At 43.3% G+C, this 23,699-nt stretch overlaps 1 protein-coding gene across 1 annotated transcript in view; it reads right to left on the minus strand.

Moving 5' to 3' along the window:
• Positions 1 to 4,611: 4,611 nt before the first annotated feature.
• Positions 4,612 to 23,699, minus strand: part of lin7a (lin-7 homolog A (C. elegans)) — a 32,539-nt gene continuing 13,451 nt past the window's right edge. The window contains exons 3-6 of the mRNA XM_062518622.1: positions 18,690 to 18,761; positions 11,745 to 11,954; positions 9,446 to 9,661; positions 4,612 to 6,521 (exon numbers count right to left, since the gene is read on the minus strand). Of these exons, the coding sequence (XP_062374606.1) occupies positions 9,446 to 9,661; positions 11,745 to 11,954; positions 18,690 to 18,761 (498 nt within the window). The 3' untranslated portion in view covers positions 4,612 to 6,521. The remainder of the gene's footprint in view (positions 6,522 to 9,445; positions 9,662 to 11,744; positions 11,955 to 18,689; positions 18,762 to 23,699) is intronic.

The raw sequence follows: 23,699 nt of genomic DNA on the forward strand, positions 1-23,699 counted from the left end.
GGGAGGAGGTATGTGTGTGTGTGTGTGTGTGTGTGTGTGTGTGTGTGTGTTGGGGAGGGGGGGAGTGTATGACTGAAATCGGGGGGGGGGGGGGGGGGGATACTCCAGAGTCTCAGCTTGCAGACTGCCAACAGCGGCCCGCTAGCCAAAGAAGATGGACACAACCGCGGGGGTTAGGTACGTGACTAAAGATAGTCATGGTTTTAGGACGATGAAAATAAAAGTGAAACAACAACAACAACAACAACGACGACGAAAAAACGGTGAACTTTAAAAAGCGAGTGCAGTGAAACAAAACCACATCACATGAAGTGAGCAGTTCCCCGCAACAACACTATTACTGAAAAACTAGTACATCTTAAAAGTCACCGTAAACGCCAAAGGTCAGGCAACAGGCCTTCACTCGTGTATTCTCTTTAATCTTGGCTGTGTACATATAATTGTAAATATGTATTTTAAATGGCAATAATTTGTATTCTTTTTTTGTATCAAATGTATCATATTTAATTGAGTGTTTCATGGCAAAATGCCTTGCCTTGCATCCACTTATTGTTTACTATAAATAAGTTGTATTTAAATAATTGCATTAATTCCTTTCATGCTGATCTTTTGGAATAAAGAATGAAAAATGTTTCTGGTATTCCTCTGCAAGGCTCATTGTCTCAAATAAGAACCTTCACTAACACTCATCTGTTATTTCAACTTCTTTACCATCTGTGCTCTTGATAGCTGTTGCGAGAAAAACAAGTGAATAAAAGTGTGTGTGTGTGTGTGTGTGAGAGAGAGAGAGAAAGAGAGAAAGAGCGTAATAAGTGTAGGTGTGTGTGTGTGTGTGTGTGTGTCTGTGTGTGTGTGAGAGAGAGAAAGAGCGTAATAAGTGTAGGTGTGTGTGTGTGTGTGTGTGTGTGTGTGTGTGTGTGTGAATTAAAGCTTTATAGAACTGTTTGCTTTGGTAACAAATGTAGCACATCATTAACACCCTGAAAAGCTATTGTTTGGAACAAATGGCAGGTTCTGACACTGTCACCACTCCAGCACCTCTTTCTCTCACACACTCTTCTAAGACGTTCCTTTCCTTTCTTCTCCTCTGTTTGGCCTCACCACTGGGTTGTCTTTGTGTGGAAAAACAGGAACGAACTAGTAATCAATAGGCCTATTACAGATAACAAATGGACATATTTCATACAGACATTCTGACTTTCGTGGTGTTACCATGCAGGACTATATTTACAGTACAGTATGTGTTAAAGTCTAGACAAAAAAAAACAATGCTGCATTTGGAAGGACTGTACACACAGCATAGTATTAGCCTTTTGGATCTGACTGACTGACATAACTAGATTGTTTTGGCATTGCAAGCAAGCACACCTGTCTGAGATATCTAGATCAATATAACCGATAATTAAGGCATTTTCATGAAACCTTGCAGATATTGCTCCCTGGCTAAACCTGGGACTTGGCATACAAATAATGAATGCATCAGTGTCAGAGGTCAGTGACATCAGATGACATGACAGATAGTAAAATCTGTTGGGCTGTCTGACTACTCTAAATACATACATGCCTAGTCTGTACAATATTGAACCATATGAGTATTTATTTTTGCATACATCTTCACAGATAAAAGCATTAGTAGCTTGAATACTTCAAAGTCTAACACAAAGGTAATTTTGCGAAATCTCTGATGGTATATAAGTGATCTCTTGGTATAAGAACATATCTGAGCTGCTGTACAATGTTGCCACCACAAGAGGTCAGTATTGTGTCTTGAAGGTTACATCCAGAAAAAAACATACATGTCCTTTTCTAATTTTGGGGATATAAGCGGATAGGACTCCATTTGGCACACTAAGACTAACTCTGTTGGCCTATATCTGATATTGACTGGATTACAACCAACTCCCAGGCCTAGAATCAGAGGCAAATTCTTCTCTGAATTGGTCGCAAGTGCCCTGAACTGGTCTAAATGAATCTCCTCTGAGCACGTGCCCCTTTTACATGTGTTGTCAAGGAAACAGGTAAGATGACAAGTCCATCAACAGAGATGCTCAGGATGTGCCACTTGCCTTAGTTGGAAGCAGTGAGTTGATGGGTACATTTTAAGCATCATGTTCAGTTGATTAAAAAATATCATACCTAGAGACTACCGTGAACTACAACCTGCCATTTTTGAATTTCCCTTGCGCTCATTCATGGAATCTGAACTATGATTCTAGAAGCAAAGAGATTAAACATAACCTAATAAAAATATAAACAAGGATGCTATCTTTTTTTTTCTGTGTACCTTGCCAGACATCTCCCTTAATGTATAAATCAAGGTCCATATCAGTAAATACCCCAATGAATGTCTTTATAGCTTGTTGTCGATGACATTTTATTCAGATCATTTTGCATTTCGCAATTTCCACCTCCGAACAAAATTGATTGCCATGGTTCATTTTGCAGCGGTAAATGAGTCAGTAAAGTCGACGCCCCATTCAAAGTCTGCATGTATAATGAAGGTCTGATTGGAAGGCCTGACCCACCTAAATCATAGTGTTTGGCATCAGGCGAGCCAGTTGAACATGTCATTATGCACGAGTGATGTGCAGTCTGTAGATTATTTGCTAACAAAGAGGACTCTGTTCTTGCACTGTGGAACACAGATTTCCATGTCAGTTGCAACTTGCATATAATACCACAATACCAAATAAGAATCCTGATTGATACAATAGATAGATAGACTGTAGATAGATATTTTATTGACCCTGAAGGATAATAACATCTTTGCTGTATTTAAATTATCATACATTATATACTATACAGTATATTCTATTTTACATCCTCATATTATGAGGATGTTCTGAGTGGCCCCCTACAGTTACAGTTAATCCAGAAAAAAACAGCACTTTTTTGCCTTATGGATGATCATGATGATTCATGTCCATAATGCTGTCCCACTTTTTCTCCATCTTTGATTTTTGATTTTGTTCAGGTTTGTGTGGACTCACACCAGACTCCCCCTGTGCTGCTACTGCTGCTGCAGCTTAACGTGGCTACACCTTCATTCACTCCGGGCCAGCGCACACAGGCATTAGTCTCACCGTCTGCCCTTTCTATTGACTCCGCATCTGCAATTGCCTTTATGTCCACACGATTAAGCACGTGATGAGTGCGGGTACGTTTCAATGTGAGGTGGCGTCTTCCAGCACCACTCAAGCAAACAGCGCCTGACCTATGCACAAGGTTCTCCAGAGTTTTCAGGGGAGAATGTAATGACGTGAAGACGGCTGTGTCACTGTATATTAAGCTTCTTCAAGAGGAAAGCTGTAGGCTACAGTAAGTGAACTATTTTTTTCTGAATGAAGCTAGCAAGCTTTATATTCTGAAAGCTGTCATGAAAATAGGTATTTTGAGAGATTATTTTTTTACTCTTCTTTTCAGTAACTTATTCCAACGTTGGCTGTGATTAATCAGCCAGATGGACAACGATGCCTGTTAAAGGGATATTCCGCCATTTGTGGAAATACGCTCATTTTCCACCTTCCCTGGAGCAAAACAATCGATATTTACCTTGTTCCCGTTCATCCAGCCATTCTGTGAGTCTGGCGATACAACTTTTAGCTTCAGCCTAGCATAGATCACTGAATCGCATTAGACCATTAGCTTCTCGCCTGCTAGCTTCATGTTTAAAAGTGACTAATATTTCTGGTAATTTTCCCATTTAAAACGTGTGTCCTCTCAAGTTAGAAAGTGCAATAAGACCAACTGAAAATGAACCCTGCCGTTTTTCTAGGCTGATTTGACATGGAACTACATTCTCATCTGGCGTAATAATCAAGGCAACTTGCAGCTACTGGCACTACTACTGCTTGATGTCTATGGGGACTATTTTCAGATGCTGCGTACGATATCACTGCGCCTATGGTACGTTTGCAAGTTGCCTTGATTATTACGCCAGATGAGAGTGTAGTTCCATGTCAAATCAGCCTAGAAAAACGCCAGGTTTCATTTTCAGTTGGTCTTATTGCACTTTCTAACTTGAGAGGAGACATGTTTTAAATGGGAAAATTATCAGAAATCTTAGTCACTTTTAAACATGAAGCTAGCAGGCGAGAAGCTAATGGTCTAATCCGATTCAGTGATCTATGCTAGGCTGAAGCTAAAAGTTGTATCGCCAGACTCACAGAATGGCTGGATGAACGGGAACAAGGTAAATATCGATTGTTTTGCTCGAGGGGAGGTGGAAAATGAGCGTATTTCCAAAAATGGCGGAATATCCCTTTAAGTGTTTTGTGTAAGAGGGGGATGCACACTATAAGGACTAGGACTATTTGTCTACATCCTACATATAGCATCTTTAAAATGGAAAGGGACTAAGAACGCTCAATAGTGTTTTTTGCCACCAACGGCACCTTCCAGGCAGCAGAGGCTAAAAGGCACTACCTTTACCCTATTCCTAACCTTAACCCCTTCAACCCTCATCCTACCCCTAAACTGAGGGGAGTAGTGCCTTGAAGGCAGCGCTGCCTGGAAGGCACCATTGAGGGCAAATGATACCAAAGACCGACTAAGAACAGTGTTAGTGAGGTATGAGATATCAAATAGGAGAATAATGGCTTTAGACACACACATATATTTATTTATACAAATATAATATGTATAACAATTGCATATGACTTGGCTTTGTTTTGTCTTTTTTAATATTTCTATATAATAAGTATCTACAGTATATCCAGACTCAAAAATGCAAGTCATTGTTAAGAAAATGAGTAAACATACAAAAGGGACGAGTTCAAGTCCGGGTTAACTGCGGATATAAACAGAGGGAGAGAGAGAACACTTTCACAGCTTGTTATGGACTCTCTATCAGAGTGGCACATTGCACATGGTAAGTCAGTTGGTTCAGTGGCCTCCACAAAGATACTAGTCTGCAGACATTATCGGGTTGCTAAGTGGTCAACAAAAAAAAAAAAAAAGAAAAAAAAAATCTGCCTACTGGAATATTGTTCAGAAAATACCGACACATTACTACTTCAGTTAGTGTTAGCTCGTCAGCTACTGTTCCATATACAGATCTATGTGTCTTGTTTTGCTATTTGGTCACTACATCAGAGTACTTTGCAAACATTTGTTACAGCTGTGTGTATGAGGATGTGTTGAGTGGCCCCCTACTGTCAAGAAAATAAAAAAGCACATAGAAATGCCTGGTTTGGTACAATGATTGTCAGAATGTGGCATTGGACAGTTGGCTGAATAGAATGTCTCCATATATGTTAAATCCAATGTAACTGAATGTTATGAATACCCTTTTGCATCTTTTACAAATTCACATGTACCTTGATGACACATTGACCGAGGAATAAAACTCTAGACATAATAAACTATAAAATAGAAATATTCAAAAATAACAATAAATATAACCTTAAATTTACCTTCTCTTCAGATATATAATTTACTAACATTCCATTTGTCCATAATTACTCACATAAACTATTAAATAGTAGAATCTTTCATTTAAAATAGCCATAGTGTATGACTGTTTCCATATGGAAATATATCTGTCACATTCTCAAAATTGCAGCAATGACATCCATAATATCACTGATATAGCTAACATTGTTCACTATTTGTCCTCCGAGTTGCCTAATCAATCAATAACACAATCCATGATGCAGTAATCTCTATCAATGGCACTGTGATTGACCATGATGTACAAATGACCTCTTTTTTTCCGGTTGCAACAAGCTTATGTCACACAGTGCATAAGATACAGTGTCATTTAAGTCTGTCGTCATTCAGCACGACTTTCCCCCATAACTGTTAACCTCCAGAAGAGTGTGTCAAATAAACTGAGGTGTGTTATTGCTAAATCTACAAGAGTTTTTTTTTTCTCTCATACAAAATATTTCTTGCTACAGTATAGAAGGTAAAAAAGAGTTCACACTTACCCAAATTAAGACACGTCTGACACAAATAATAAAAGCAATGCTCTTTCACACAGACAATGAGCACCAGTAGAAGAATTGTTAAAAATGTCACTGTATAAAGCTGTGGCAAAAAATACAAAGGAGAAGAAAATCAACTGAGTCAACACATTGGGTCAAAAAACCAAGAGATAGAGGACAAAGAAATACAATTATCACAAACTACGAGACAGAACCTTCTCTTAAACGGGCCAGAAGAACTCAGAACTATCAGAGGGCAACTCAGGAGCAACAATTCTAAAACAGACCCATATAGTGCTATCTTGCTTATCACGTCGCTCCAGGCATTTCTCAAAGCACCAGTGTATAACATTGGAGGACACAAGCCACGGATGTTTTTTTTTGTTTGTTTTTTGTCATTTCAAGAATATCTGTCGGTAGGGTATACTGAGATGAGGGCAAAGGTCTTCATTGGCCGAAAAAAGCACTGTTCAGTCCACTGGGTTGAGTTGGGTTTGTGTCCCCCCCTGATGATCAAGTCACGTGACTGGGCCCTTGGAGATGCCGTTGCTGTTGCAGAAGGTTTTTAAACTCTACTTCTTCTTCTGGAACAACCTGTCAAAAGATGTGCAGGACAAAATCTGAGAGCAATGCTTGACATTTGCTAACACAGCCTCTAACTGAAAGCTTTTATGAGGCCTTTTAAAACCCGTTAACATTTACAACACTGCCTTTGCCAAAGCTTTTTACTGTGCTGATACATACTGAGGTATACTTTATCAGCACATTGTGTCCTCTGGGAAACAAACTCATAACCTTGCTCTTCCAGTTGAGCTACATGGATATTATTTTGACGGTTCCTGTCCTTCTTCCTCCAGTAACTTCTCAGGAGTTTTATTTGGACACCTTCAGTGAAAATTGTAGGGGGGGATATCATAACATTGATCATTTCCACACACCTGATCCCTCCAAATCCCCTATGTGAGGAGACTATGTGTGTGTGTGTGTGTTTGTGTGTGTGTGCATGTGAGAATGTGTGTGTGTGCGTGTGTGCGTGTGTGAGTGCCCAGATTTCACCTGATCCAGCGCCTCTCATGCCTGTGCCCAGATTTCACCTGATCCGGTGGCATTCGCTCTGGCACAAGTCGAGCGTGTCTCCTGCCCGACCCCCTGGGGAATGCAAGGTAGTCGCTGGCACACGGTACGAAACGTGGCAGCGGCGATACCAGATCCCCCCCAACACCCCCCCCCCCCCCCCCCGAATTCCCCACCCCGTTCCTCCTCCTCTTCCCTGTACACAAGCCTGTTTCTCACCCTGACAGCGTGGCCTGCCGGCTTAGCCTTGAGTCGGGAGAAGAGATGCCCCGGCGACTGTGCCAAGCTGATAATAACAGAGTGATGTACTCTCCCGCGCACCAGATCCTGTGTGCCAGAGACTATATTTAATACAGTTCTGCTTTTAAAGTCACTGAGAGGATTGGGAAGTGTAACCTCATTTGTGGGGGATGATGTGGTTTCTTTCTCTGTCTCTCGTTCTTTCTCTCTCTCTCTCTCTCTCTGTCTCTCGCGCGCGCTTTAAAATATATATTTGAAAAGAACCCCTCTGGTTCTGTCCTTGTTGTTTTCCCTTGGGCGTAGATTTCACAGGCAGTGGAGCATGGTGTGATATGTGTACCATTAGCGAGCGGAACCGTGCTTGTGTTCAGTAGGCCCCCACCACTCAATGCGGTTCATTACATTTTCCTCAATGGCTTTTGCAATTACAACACTGTGGAATGAGACATCGGATTGATCAATTTCTCTACAGCGGCGGGCAAATGTTCAAATGTACTGTGTAATGTCGAGAAGCATCTTTAAAGGATTAGTGGCCGCCCTGGCACTATTAAAGAAGACATTGCTGTTCTGGTTCATGTGACGCTTAGACAGGTATGATTCAATATTATCAGATTATTATGCTTTATGGGATTAGCGGCATTAACTCAGCAGTAACCTTGCCATGTCTGTGGGGGTGCAGCATATATAACTTAATCTTACACATCCACATTTTACACTGGGGGTAGTGTACTACTTTATATCTTGATTTCCAGGTGAAGTACTATATATACAGTATATGATTAGTTTTCCTGTCTTTATGATATGTTTCTGGTGTTCATATGAAATACACACTTAAGTTACAAGCACACACACACCATTGTCAGTAAACAACTTTAGCTTGTTTTGTCTTTTTAAATCAAAATGTATGTGCGCAAAGTGCTTTGGGTTGCACAATGTGCTTGAAAATGTGCTACATAAATAAACTCTTAGTTACTTACAGTAAACAACTTCAGCATTCCTCTCAATGGTTCATAATTCAAGTCATGACACTTACAATAATTCATAATTCAGTCATGCCCAATTCATGGCACTTGAACAAGAAAAGAGGGATGGCCCAACTGCCAAAAGCATTAGTCAGGATTTATTTTCCTTTAAATAACGATATTTATCAAAGTGAGATGACTCTTTGGAGTATCTAGGCAGCAGCATCATTTCGTGACAGCTATTTGTTGAGATTGTCTCAGAAGTATAAATTGCAGCGAGTTGATTTAATGAAGGGGATCTGCAACGCGATATGACTTTAATTAACTTTAATGTTTCTGTGTGAGGATGCAGTGAATTAAAATGCCTTAGATCTCCTTCGTGAGCCACATCACTACGGTGATTAGCTCGCTCTGAAGCCTTCCTACACTCACCATGTCAGAATTGAAGCAGCAACCATTTTTCAAAAATAAATAATTCACCACCCTCACAAGTGTATTAGTGACTCTACACTAACGGGTCAGTCAAGCAAGTAAAAGAACACAACAGAACTCGTCCCAACAGAATAGAGGCCCTTATCTCAGCAACAACAGACGAAACGATCATGCTCTGCATTGTAGAGGCCATGAATAACTGATATCTCAGCTATGGCAAGAACAGTGTCTAGACAATGTAATGTGCTGTCATATGAATGACCCACGCCAGGCCAGAATAAAGATGTATGATGAATACTGAAACAATTTTTACAAAAGCCTTCGCTGTGTATTGATAATCGTTGTATCAAACAGACATGTTGGTGAATCATTTAAGCAACAAAGTAGTCATTTTACCTTTAAATAATGGCTTAAAACTCCTGGGCCCGCTCAACCGCATGCCCCCACCAATAGTTTGGTATGGTCTGCTTTTGAGTGACTTGACTCTACTGAAGACCAACCAGTTGTGTGTGTGTGTATGTATATGTATGTGTGTATGTGTGTGTGTGTGTGTGTGTGTGTGTGTGTGTGCATGTGTGTGTGTGTGTGTGCGTGTGTGTGCGTGTGTGTGTGTGTGTGTGTGTGTGTGTGCGCGCGCGCGTGTATGTGTGTGTGACCCGAAGCCCAGACATCAAGCTTCTCTCCCGGACCTGCTTGCGTCGGTTCCATCAGCCCCCTCCACTGTTCCGTTGCCCCTCCCTCGGGGCATGTTCGGGGGGCGGTTTGGGGGGGCCGGGCGGGGGTGACCCTTAAAGCAATGAAAAGCCTCACCTACGACATGTGGTTCTGCTGGGCGGAGAGGTTCTGCTGCTGCTGCTGCTGGATGAGCAGCTGTTGCTGCTGGCGGCGGCGGGCGGTGCGCAGCTTCTCGAAGCGCGCCTCCATCTCCTCCAGCACCTTGGGCGTGTAGCGCACCACCAGCTTCACGCTGTCCTTGGCCGCCTTCAGCAGCTCCACCGCCTTCTCGTGGTGCTCGCCCTCCACACTCTGGGGGAACACAGGTGGAGATAGAGTATATGAGTAAATACTATTTAAATAGACAGATAGATTGATACATAGATGGGTGAATAGATAGATAGATAGATAGATGGGTGAATAGATAGATAGATAGATAGATAGATAGATAGATAGATAGATAGATACATAGATAGATAGATAGATGGGTGAATGGATAGATAAATAGATAGATAGATAGATAGATAAGTGAATAGACAGATAGATAGATAGATGGGTAAATGGATATATAAATAGATAGATAGATAGATAGATAGATAGAAAGATGGGTGAATAGATAGATAGATGGATAGATAGAGATATAAATAGATGGATAGACCAGCCTGGTTTCTTTCTGACTCTCTTCAACTTCAAACTCTTATCTCTTTCTCTTTCACAGTTTCCACAAGTTTGTCTGTACTCTAGAGAAAATGTTACACAATTACCAAAGTGTCTCTCAATGTCTCTCTGAGTGCTTTTCCAAGCCTGACGAGACAGACTGGCTAATGCATTCTTCATGTTTGATTTAATTAGCGCTCCTCCCTTTGACTGTGAAATAATGAAACACTTTTACATTTTCAATTCGAAACGCAAGTAAAATCACACTAATCCTCCATGAAGCTGTCTATAGGGAAAAAAGGCCATGTAATTACAGAGTTGGTAAGAAAAATCTTCATTGCGAAGTCAAAACACGCAGTGAAATTACCAGTCTTGAGCAAATGAGAAAAAAATATGCCAACACCAGAACAAAGACAGAAGATGGAGGGGTAGAGATGTCTCTGGACTCTCGCAATTAAGAAAATGTCGTAATCTTACATACAGTAAGCAGCCAATTTCAGTAAAGAGCAGCAGGCATTGTGCAGATAAAATCAAAAGTCTCTTCCTCACTGTGTCTCATCTTTTCACAGGGAAAGGTGGAATAAATTTATCGGCGTGACATAATTTTGAAGTTCTACCACACCTTCTTGCCTGCCAGCGGAGAACCTGTTCCTGTTTTGATCCACAAGTCGCATCGTCACGACAACCGTTTTTAACAGATTGTTTTTCGCTACCTGGGCCGAGCCTTCCTAGCTAATTAGAACTGGTGACACATTCATTAAAAAGTCTCGCGCCCTTCACAACAACAGGGCCATTCACTTATGCATTGCGGATTTGACAATCGCCTGTATTTTTAGGGCTAGCAATTACACAAATGCTGTCGCATTATATGATAAGTGAACTCCAATCTGCTGGATGGCAAGTCTGTACGTGTAGAAGCACTAATTAGCTTCTTTAACTGATGGCTTCTTTGTCTACTTATCTGGGCATATTGATTGTAAATCTGTTGGTCCAGTGGTGGAGCTTCCACACAGCTAGAAGGCTGACAGCTTGATGAACAGCTAACAGCTTGATGAATGAATTCACACTTAGGATTTTATTGGCAGGACATACCACACTTTGGAGACATTTTATGCCGGCAAAAAATGACAAATCAGAAAATTGAAAAGGCTTCCAACAAACAGACACATTCATCTCAGTCCGTATTCACAGGTTGATGGATTGATGGCCAAGGACGACATCACTTTGCTGAGATGATTTAATGTGAAGCATTATTTCTTACAGAAGGAGAGGATGGGGCGAGGCAATGCAATAGAATGTGGAGTCTATTCTACACTAAACATTACACAAACTCATTACCTTGACATAGTGGCCATTTCTAGTTTGGGACAACTCAAGTGTATTAAAAAATGACTGAATATTCTGCCATTTAGTTGGATACTTTTCCTATGAGTAAGCTGGAGGTTTGTAGGGCCACTCACTCAATACAGCTGTTGTCCACTTGACTATAATGCTGCAATGCTTTTTGCCATTCTATCTAACTCATCAGAATAGTTCTATAACGTTTTCAGTGAACAAATACGACCAAGAAGTTTTGCTTTCACTGACTGCTGCCCATAGGCTGTGTTTTATGTCAAAAGGAAATTACTCTTGTCGAGAATAACAATAAAGTTCCTTATATTATATACATATATATATATATATATATATATATAAAATATACTTCCTATAAGTTCCTCCTGAGTGAAATTGGCCTTACCACTCCGTTGACAGACAGCAGCTGGTCGCCTCTCTTCAGCCCCCCGTGCCGCTCGGCGACGCCCCCAGGGATGATGCGGGAGATGTAGATGGGGGAGTTCTGCTCTTTGCCTCCCATCACGTTAAAGCCCAGACCCTCCTCGGTCTTCGGCAGCTCCACCACCCGAGGGTGGGAGTGGCCTTCGCTCGCTGCAAAGGCTGCCACTGTCGCCTGCCAGACACACACACACACACACACACACACACACACACACACACACACACGCGCACACACACACACACGCACACGCACACGCACACACACACACACAAAGACACAGACACCCACGCACACACACACACAAACACACACACACACACACACACACACACACACACACACACACACGCGTGTACACACACACACACACACATACACACACACACACACACACACACACACACACACAGACACACACACAGACAGGGAGAGAGAGCAGATGTTCTGTGCTCAGTTCGGTTCTTTTGAGACAAGATCAAAATCACTTGTTTACACACACAGTTTAGTGCAGTTAGAGGGCAAACTGGTGCCTTTCCCTCGTGATCTTCACACATCTACCTCAAGCAGTGCAGAACACAGAGAGAGCAAACAGAGAGAATAAACTCCATTGTTTATGTTTATATCCTGTTTATGTCAGGATGTTGTGTTTATTATTGCCACCAATGAGGTTATTTTGTTTTTTATAAGCAGAATTGCAAAAAAATATAAAAAATTAAAAAACACAAATGGCCCGATATTCGTAAAACTTTTTTTGGAAAGGGTTAGCAATGGCCACAGAGGAACTCATTAAACTTTGGTGTAGATCAGCATCAAAAGGCCAGTCCACTAATTTACGTTCGCTTTCGTTAATTCTGCAAGCTCATGGAGTGCTCCTTCTAGTTCCTGTGACAGTGGCTGGATTCATCCTGGATGCCTCAGGACTTGCAACAGACTGCAAAAGTGTACATTTAAAAGTGTGATTTAAAAAAGTGTACATTTAAAAAAAAGAAGAGGAAATAGACACAACCAAGAAAATATATTGGCTAAGTACTTTTAAAAAAAGGACTCCAGGCATCCGGGGTGGCTGTCGTATATATTTCCCTGCCCTATCTGGAATTACGGTGTGGGTGAGAGGGGCGGCCGTGGCAGTGGGCGTGATGAATGTGCCCAGCTAGGGGATTTTCTGGCTGTGTAAGCACTTGAATAAGTGTTCCCTGTCCCCTGCGCCAGTTTGCCAACGGGATCTCTCCTGTCCAGTGGTCATTTCTCCCTCCCAAGACTCGACTCGGCCCGGCTCGATCGGAACATAAGTTCCGTGGAGCGGATCGAGGCATTTAGTTCTAAAGAGTGGCTATAGCTCAGAACACATGCTCTTTGGAGTGGCTCGGAATGGTTGGGCCATTTGAAGGTTTGGGTTCTAAACAGTGGTTCTGAGCATATGGTCTTTGGAGTGAAGGCTTTGGTTCTAAAGAGGGGCTCGGAACATTGGCTCTGTCATGGCTGGAGGCATATGCTCTGAAGAGTGGCACGAAACATATGCTTTTTGGACTGAGGGTGTAGGGTAGACATTGTGCTGCTACAGAGTATGTCAGGATGTAACCTTGTGGTTCAGAATGACTAATGAATGACTCAGATCAGCAAAGAGCAAACTTCCTCTGTTTTGTTGCTTGTGTGTATATGATAGAGAGAGAGACAGAGAGAGAGAGAGAGAGAGAGAAAGAAAGATAGAGAGAGTGAGTTTGTGTGAGCCTGGAATCTGGAAATCGACATCAGGCTTCAGCCTAGTCAAAGGCAGCTCTCTCTCTACTGATCCCCACAGTTGCTGCTACTGGTGCCTGTCAGTCAGCTTCGCCTCTATCGAGCTCTTTCAGTTTTGGGCAGAAAACAGGAGCACGGAAACAGTACTCTTTTTTTCAGTCTCTGGCTTTTGCTTTCCGCAACTTTTGAGCTTGAACTTTAAAATGACTTACCTCTACCGTGCACCTTTTTCTGGGGTGAGAAAAACAGGATTCTCACGGCTCTCTGTGAACTTTCCCTCACACTTCCTCCGGGTGCTAAGTAACACACACACTCCCCTAGATTTAGCTCCGTGGCCTGGTATTCAGTATTCAAGATGTCTTTCACCATTTCATGACCCGGAGTCGACCCCCCCTGCACTTCAGTCTAAACAAATCAAGGTGAACTTATTTATGCTTTGGATGCTATCTAGCCACAAAGAGAAGAGAGACACATGGTGACATTCAAATACGAACAAGCTAGAGTTATCTGGGCTGCACAAAGCCGCAATTATACGGGCTTGTGGCGAACAGATTAAGCTTTTCTCTTGCACTTAATTCCATACATCCACATATTCAGAAAAAAATGTTTGTATGGCATGCTTTCGATCTTTTAGAATTGATCTTACACATGAAAAATACTTGCATTATTGTAAGTGAGTTATGGCAATATATTGCATTAAGGCTTTAAAGCCAGGTAAATAGACAATCTCAACCATCTAATACTGTAGGGCAAGGCAAGTTTATGTATAGCAATATAGCTCACTTCATAACGCAGGAGCAATTTAACATACTTAACATAACAAAAAAAAGCAAAGAGTAATACTACAAATCATGTGCAATATTGTACCCTGCCATTGTTGGCCTAATATTCATTTGACCCCAGCGGAACCAAGAACCATGGAGCTATAGCCTTCGGTTAAAGGAGCCAAATGCTAAAGGCAGTCTCTCATCTCTCCTGAAGGAACACAATTACAAAACCTGCTGTGGCAGAATGAGAGGCTGAATTGATTCAATTAGAGTGCTACTAAAATGAATGGACTCCAAAAAGGGCTAAGTCTCCCGGGTAAGACCTCTGACAAAGCAGGCAGGCACGCCAAGAGAACTGGAGCCGAGAGAGAAAGGCAGTCTTTGTCTTCTGCGATGTGTGATGTACGCTGTGTGCATGTTCAGTCAACTGTGATTCGTTCAATCAATTAATCAAGCATTTGATCAGTCAACCAATCACTTCATCAGTTGACTGAACAATCAACCCATCTTGACCACCAAAACTTGATCAGCCAGTGTGTGTGTGTGTGTGTGTGTGTGTGTGTGTGAACATGTGTGTGTGTCTGTGCATCTGCGTATCTGTCAGTCAGTCTGTCTGTCTCTCAATCTCATTTATAAAGTGCTTTTAACCAGTGAACCAGTGAATGCAGTTCAATGAGCTCCCACAGTGATGATTGACTTGAATTAATCACAAGTGATTGTGTGTGCCCTAGATCTGCCTCGTAACCATCTCTACCCTCCAAAACTCCCCTCTCCTTTCGCCTCAGGCGCACCTATTTCACACATCATAGTGCTGCCGTACAGCCGCAGAACTTGCCCCAGGTTTAGCTAGCACGCTAACTACCTGCCCCTGAGGGTAAACACAAGGGCCGGAGAATATGCAGAGGGAAGTTTTGGCAGAAGCTCAAAAAATGTCCCTGTCAGCGGCAGACTTGGTGGGCGCTTAGGAAACAAGTGTGTGTGTGTGTATGTGTGTGTGTGTGTGTGTGTGTGTGTGTGTATGTGTGTAATGTAGGTGTGTGTGTGCGCGAGTGAGCGGTGTGTGTGTGTGTTTGTGTGTGTGTGTGTGTGTGTGTGTGGGGGGGGGGGGGGTTGGGGGTGTGTGTGTGTAGGGCCCTTTCTGTAATCCTGTCTTTGTTCCCTTATAGATTAGTTGACAGAGAATGCTGCCAGCAACACCAAGGTCATGGGTGTACTACGCACACAACACAGGTTGGTGATACCCAGCCAGATAGCGTCTGACTTTGGAACGCATCCAGCCCTGATCCGGCGCAGAACTGCTTAAGCCAAACGGGAACGCGCCCAAATACCGCCATGGTACAGTGAGCCACTTCAGTTAAGGCCTTGGAAAGATAAATACGCTACGCAGCAGTAATTGTTTAGCTTAATCCACTCTTAAAATATATAGCACTCTTGTATGAGCTCCACAAAAAAAGGGGAAGGTTAAACCGTTTCTGGTAACAAAGTTCTCTAGGCCTGTGAAAGACAACAAAATCTGCCACTTAGTTCTAACTGAAGAACTCTTATACACATTATAGTGAATACTAAATCCATTTCCCAAAAGCAGGCATAGCAGCGGGCAAACACAATAAAGCAAAAAATAAAACAAAGATCAATTCAGTGCATTGGCTGTTTCAAAGCCATTTTTATCTATTGGATATCCTCGCCCCCTCTCTCCCTGTCTGTCTCTCTCAGCCACTTAAGATTTCCGATCAGCGATGCAGCAGTCTCATCTCTCTGTCGGGGACTCTTCCCCTGACGAGCGCTCGCGCACAAGAGGAAGCGGACTCCCCGGAGCGATCTGGAGCTTTTAAGAAGGACAGATGCTCACTCATTTCGCCGGCATCGACCGAAAATGGCTCCATCCGCCAGACTCCATCTTAATTGCGAGCGCGACTTCGTGCAGGCTGGTGTTTAATATGCACCGTAAGTTGACAGGCCAGCCTTTTCAAAGTGGGTCTGAGCGTTTCTTGTGAAGGACAGGGAGTCGGAGAGGTGATTTTCAATGCTCAGAGCAGTCACAGTAATGGAGGGGCCTAATATGGCTCGCCCAATTCTCCAGTGATGCTCGCCCTGTTAGCCTATCACGGTATGATATTATCATTTGACAAGCAATTAGCATCCATGCTCCAGTGGTATTTTACCTGAACCAAAACACTGCACTGCGTTCCCTGCCTAGCATTTAGCTGCAGTAGTTCTTAGTTCTATAAATAGATACTCTTTATTCACTAGTAGGCCTAGTAGGCCTATTTTTTTATATTCATTATTGAATACAATTTCTTTCTTAATAAAGAATATGATTCATCGACCTGATTACCATTAAAACAGTCAGTGAAATGGCAGCTAAGGACATGGATTATTCTATTGTATGTTATGATGAAAATTCTAATTATGAACAGATGAATCAGACGTGCATCACAGCCAGGAGACATTTACGACGACAGTGTGGGGACAGACGGCGATGGTGCAACCACAATGACAGGCTTGGACTAGACTCTACTTAACATTTAAGAGCTCTGTCCTTTTCAAGCTAGACAGAGGGCTATTCATCTATCTGCCTACCTACTGCTTTCCAAATATGGAGAGAAATCAGCGAGTTATATCAGGTGTATCTGTGTCCCTTGCCAACAAAGCACTAGAGCAGGAATATAAGAACAGTCTCTTCACAATACCATTCCGAATCCCTGGAAAGCATTGTGGCACCTCGCAGCACACAAAATGTCAACACACAGCAGCCTGTACATACTGTAATGAAAACAACAGTGTTTGGCTCACATCAGAATGTGTGTATGATGGAGAACATTACAGACTGGGTATTAACACCACTGTACCATATTTATATATGTTTTCAAACACAGACATAATGAGAGCCAATATTCCGTGCTGATTTTATAATAGGCTAGTTTGGCAGAGCGTCCAGACATTCCCGTGGAGCAGGCAAAGACTTCTGTCTGATCATGCTGTGTGTGTGTGTGTGTGTCCCTGTGTGCTGTGTGTGCGTGTGTGTGTGTGTGTGTGTGTGTGTGTGTGTGTGTGTCTGTCTGTCTGTCTGTCTGCTCACACTCAGAGTGTGGTAGCGTGTGTAAGCCTGCTCACGTTGTGCTTCATCACCTCACTGTCCTTGCTCTGCCACCGCCACCGCTGTGGTATGTGTGTGCTCTGTTCCTGCTGGGGTGACAGGTGTGTGTGTGTGTGTGTGTGTGTGTGTGTGTGTGTGTGTGTTGTGTGGTTCTCTGTGGTGGAGGGGAATTTAATTCCCGAGTTCATCTGCCAGTATACACCTTCACACCCCTCATATCACACCACTTATTCTCCCCCCTCTTCCTGCTTCTCTCTCTCTCTCTCTCTCTCTCTCTCTCTCCCTCTCACTCTCTCTCCTCCCTATCTCTGTGTCTCCCTCTCTTCCTCTCTGCCCCCCCCCCCCCCTCTAGTTTGTGACAGTGACTGAGCTCTGGCTTTTGGGCTGTGTCCTCCAGGCGTTTCTCCTTCCCTCCTCTTCCCTCTTCCTCCTCCTGTTGCAGCCGGCCATCTTTCACATTATGGCAGTAACCCCCCCCACCCACCTCCCCCCCTCCTCCTTCTGCCCTCCTGCTCTCCTCCTTTCTCTCATTTCTCTGGGATTCTGTCACTCTTCCCTTTGTCTTTGTCATTCCCTCGTTATTCTTCAAGCTGTTCCTGAGCCTCTCTTCCTCCTCTCCCATCTCCCTGCTCTGTTCTGTTCTTTTCTCTTTTCCCTTTTCAGTTATTTTCTCTCCTTTCTTCTCCCCTCCTATGGTTTACGTCTGATGTCGTTCGCCTTTAACACCCATACTTCTGTTTCGTTCTTCCTCCACAATTTCTGTATCCTTCTCTTCTCTTCTCCCTCTTTCTCTTTCTCTCACTCACACCCTCACATCACACCACATATTCCCCCCTCTCTCTTCCACTCCTCTCCTCCTCGCTCTTCCTCTCTCTCTCTCTCTTTCTCTTCAATACTCTCCTCACTTCTTGCTCCTACTCTGAAATGCAGGAACCCTATACTTCTTCTCCTTGTACCTCACTATCATATATCTATCACCCTTGCTCCACACACAAACACATGCACGCACGCATGCACGCACGCACGCACGCACGCACAACATGCTTAGATGAAATATATATAAATGACCCCTCAGTAGCAGGACTACAGGCTGGTCAGCAGGTCATTTGTTCACCAACATGTAGCCTTTCCCTTGATGGAACTGCCAGGAAACATCACGAAAGTCAGTCATGATTCATCTCCACTAGGATTGAGCAGCACTGCTGAATGACAATAAGCCCGACTGGTGTTACGACGTTTGTGTGATGTGCGTCGCCCATGTTCTCAGAAAACAAACGTGTGTGTGAGAGACAACATCAAACCTACCTTTGCTGTGGCTCGCGCTTGGTATTCCGGGCAGCCATTCACTGTTATTGTTTCATGCATATACTGATACACCTGTGACAGAAAGGGCAAGTGAGAGAGAGAGAATCAGAGAAAAAGGAAAGAAGGAGAGGGAGAAAGAGGGGAGAGAAGAAAAGAAAGAGGTCAGTTAATGAACAGATTAATTTCATCCCTCTATTCTGAATTAAGCATGTTGATATAACATCTAGAGAGTAGGTACATACTTAGTGATATTCAGCTTGCATTGTTCTTGAGCTTTGCAAAAATCTACCACAAAATCAGTGTGCTTTAACACACTGCACACACTGTGGTCCATTTATATTGTGTGTTTAATGACTGCAACTGGCTGCGAGGCACTCTGTGATTCTGTAGTAATAGCCTGGAACCATTGGCTAGCAGGTAAACAAAATGTTTATTGAACTAAATGGACTGAATAACTGGCAAGGGTTTTAAAATGTTCCACATGTTCCCCATTACAGAGCCATTACTTTGTTGTCCCCTCCACCAATTCAAATGCGTCACCACAAGACATATTTTGTGTGTGCACGTGCGTGCAAGTGTGTGTGTGTATGAGAGAGAGTGTGTTTGTGAGAGGGGAAAAAAAGCAAAGCAAGACCTCTCCCAAAGTTTGTTTATAAAATATAATCACACACCCAGAAGCTTTGTTTACTCGCTCTTTGAAGCACAGCTTTGTGTGTCAACTGTTTCACAGCACCATGCTCTAGCACTCATTCACCACTGCAAGGCTCCTCCCCCCCCTGGAGTACCTGTGATTACAGAGGGCCCTATGCTGACAAACTACAGATGGTTGCCCTCCATGTAATATGTGTTTACTTTTCACGTCAAAGAGCTACCATTTTAGCTCTAGCAAAGGTGCACAGATATATACAGTACTGTACATCTACAACACTGTGAGAAATTATTAGCCTTGGCCCTGTCACTGGTAATTGTGTAGCCATTGCCCCTCCCTGTGTTCAGAATTATGGCCATTGAGTTGGCAATGAATCAATGCCTCAGCCCATAGACTGAAATGAAACCAGAATGAATAGATCCAATATGGAGGTCCCACATAACCTCACTAAATCACCTAAATTATAGCCTATTAAGGCCCTAACATTTCACCGCTCAATATAGCTTGTCCTGGTCTCCCATGACAACAATGGTTCTGACATAGAGAGAAAAGAATGCCAATAATAAAGAAAGCCATCATGTTTTAACAGAGCTATAACAGCAAAACACACCTATCATCTCAGTTTCACAACAAAGGAAGATACAGGGTTTCTGAAGCACAAAACTAGCTTTTAGGAGCTGTTTACAAAACCAGAAGCTCTTTCAATTTAGTTTCCTAGAGCAGTTACTAGTACACATAATACACATATCGTTTGTAAAGGTAGACGATATCACGTTTGCCACCTTGTTCCAATCAAAATGTTTTGATCACACACAAACAATCACACATACACATAACATCCGACTAAACTTCCCGATTCCATTAAACCTGAAACAATAACAGGTTGTGTGGGGGATACACTTAATAATGTCAGGAGCTCTCAAAACATTTCCATATTCATATAGACTGTGGATTTACATCTTAACAGTCATAAGATACAGAACATTTGATACCACTCCCAAGGCACAGAATGTACTCCGATAATTGCATCGGAGACTCACATGCATAACAATAAAGGTCAAGCTATTCCAGTCAGCAACACTTTAAACTGCATGTAAAATACTCCACCAGCTGAAGCCTAAATTGGATTTATGACTCTCCGCTGAATTATTCAATAGGCAATCAAATTACATCTTAGGAAAAAATGCCTTTTTAAAACAACCAAGTCTCACTTTGTTTTCTTGGTGTAATGATGTGTTTAAATTGCATTAGGACAATGAAATGAAGCCTAATGAACTCGGATTTCATTAGCAGTCATTACGGGGCTCGGCATCTCATTGATTAAGTGTCCAACCATCTCACAATACATCTCAGCATATAATGTTTTTACCCGCGTATTAACACTGACCAAACATGGGCAAATTAATTCATTCACTCACATTTACTTTCACAAATAGTTGCAAGTTCCTATCACTAATCATACATTTATGATCCTAAGTCTTCATGTATCTGGTAATAATAAGATGTATTAATACAGTATAAAGGGTACTTGTACAGCATCACTTAGTGAGAGGCACTGACATGGATTGCTTGGCACTGACTCTGGAGAGCCATTGTGATTTGCTATTAAGTTTAATGAGGAGAATTCAACAGCAAATGGTACGAAGCGCTACAATCTCAGAGACTGTAATAGCAGGACCCTGGCGTGTGAATGCTAATTGCAAAAAAACCAACAGTGTGAGCATTTATTCTTAAACCATGTTGTGCTTACGTAATAAAAGGTTCTTATCTCGCTGAGAGTAGTGTGTGTGCAATTTTAGCTGATGTTTTAACAGTGCACAGCCCCAAATGCATAAACAGCATAAACATGGTTGTAATGGATGAGGAGGAGGAAGAGGAAGCTATGGATTGGGAGTGAAACATGGAGGGATGTGTGTGTGTGTGTGTGTGTGTGTGTGTGTGTGTGTGTGTGTGTGTGTGTGTGTGTGTGTGTGTGTGTGTGTGTGTGTGTGTGTGTGTGAGAGAGAAAGCCATGAGTGCCTGCGTGCAGACTCCTGGGATAGCTCTCATGGCAGCAGCCGCATCCTCAGGGCTTCCTTTTTCCTTCCCCTCGTTCGCTCCCTCGCTCTCTCTTTCTCTCTCCCTCGCTCACTCTTTCTCTCTCCCTCGCTCTCTCTCTCTCTCTCCCTTGCTCTCTCTCTCTCTCCCTCGCTCTCATTCTCTCTACCTCGCTCTCTCTTTCTCTCTCCCTCTCTCTCTACCTCCCTCATTCTCTCTCCCTGTTTTTCCTTGCCCTCCCTCCCTCCCTCCCTCTCTCTCCCTGTGTCTCCTTCTCTCTCGTGGCGTGCCATTTCTGCAACATTGCGCTGCTCTCTTGTTCTCCTCCCCTCTTCCTCCCTCCCGTGCTATACTGTTTCACACTTGACCCTTTTTTTCTTGTATCGGCCTCTTATCTCCTGATCCTCCCGTCGTCTCTCTTCCTCTTCCTCCTCTTCCTCCAGTGGTGTGCCATCTGTGGAATAGCGCTCCACTCTCATCTCCCGCACAGCACTCCTGCACAGCACCTGCAGCACTCGTTCACATTTCACCTCTGTGCTATTATTCTCTGCTGTGTTCATCTCTCTCTCTCTCTCTCTCTCTCTCAACTCACACACACACACACATACACACAGTCACACATGCACGCATGCACACGCGCACACACACACACACACACACACACACACACACGCTGTGTTCATCTCTCTCTCTCTCTCTCTCTCAACTCTCTATTGCAGTAGTCTCGTTCTCTCACTTTTCTCTAGATTCTGATTTGGTTGGGCTCTCTATCTGCCCTCTTCTTCCTGCCTCTCTCTCTCTCTCTCTCTCTCTCTCTCTCACCACTCTCTATATTCACTCCCTCTCTCTTGCTCTCTCTTATTCTCGGCCCCATCCCTCTCTCTCTCTCTCTCCCTCTCTCCCCCACCCTCTCCTGTGAGTGTTTCTCCCTGAGGGGGCACTCTTGCTGCTCTCTGGATCGGTGGCTCTTGGCCATAGTGGGCTTTCATTAACCCAGATCTATTTCAGCAGTCAGGAGCACTGAGGCAGCGCCACTGTAAGTGTGTCTCTGTGTGTGTGTGTGTGTGTGTGTGTGTGTGTGTGTGTGTGCGCGTGTGTGTCTGAATATGCAACTGTGTAAGTCTACAATTGAGCCAGTCAGTGTGCGGATGTGTGCGTGTGCGTGTGTGTATGTGTGTGTGTGTGCGTGCGTGCGTGCGTGCGTGAGTACGTGTGCGTGCGACTGTGTGTGTGTGTGCGCACAAAATGTAAGAGTTGTGGCGTGTTTTTCTAGCATCTCTCTGTATATGTGCGAGTGCATATCTATATATGTGTGTGTGTGTGTGTGTGTGTGTGTGTGTGTGTGTGGCCACTGAGCACATGTCTCTGCAGGTGGAGCTTTGCTGAGGGGCAGTGCCAGTGTCGTGGGCACACAGCTACCTGATGCTGGAAGAAAAAAAAAAAATAAGCCTGCAGGGGAACAAGGTCACATGATGCATGTAACCATGGCTGCCCACTTCACAGTCTCAGAGAACAGAGAGAGGAGAGAGAGAGAGAGAGAGGGACAGAGGGAGAGAGAGAAAGAAAGAGAGATAGAGAGAGAAAGAAAGAGAAGGACAGGAGAGTGAGAGACAGAGCACCAGATACGTGCTGCTGAGCTGCAAGTGCTCTCCCAGCTCCTCGATGACAGCCTCTCCAAAGGTCAAACAACCGGAGCCCCCTGCTGCATATAACAGCCCTTATCTTGGACATCCATAGTCAGCTAGCACACAGACTACAGTCATTTCCCGCATATAAGCCGCATTGTGTATATGCCGCAGGACAGTGTTTTATGCAAGTTAAACGAAACAAAACCATATAACACCATATTAACTGCCCCCCTGTATTAACCTCATAGCGGAAGAAATTTTGCAAAATCAATGTATAAGCCGCGGGTAATAGTCGAGAAATTACAGTATCTGACTATCCTTTCCATTCAATTCAAAAGAACTGTATTGGCATGACAAAACTCCAAATGTATTGGCAAAGCATTTTTACATAATGGAAGTCCATTCAATCTGTCCATTAGAACACCATATGTACAAAAGACATGGCCCAGAGCAGGCGTCTGCTGCCTATCTATCTGCTCTCTGCTTTTCTCTCATTGACACACACATACACACACACACACACATACTGTACACACACACACACACACACACACACACACATACTGTACACACACACACACACACACACTCACAATCACACACTCACTCCTCATAATCTAACGGCAGTGCATCCGCCTGCCAATGGGAGTCTGACAGAGTCTCTCGCCCACAATTTGATAAGTGTCGCGCCCCTCC

This window comes from Sardina pilchardus, chromosome 17, assembly GCF_963854185.1.
Source record: "Sardina pilchardus chromosome 17, fSarPil1.1, whole genome shotgun sequence".
NCBI classification, from domain to species: Eukaryota; Metazoa; Chordata; class Actinopteri; order Clupeiformes; family Clupeidae; genus Sardina; species Sardina pilchardus.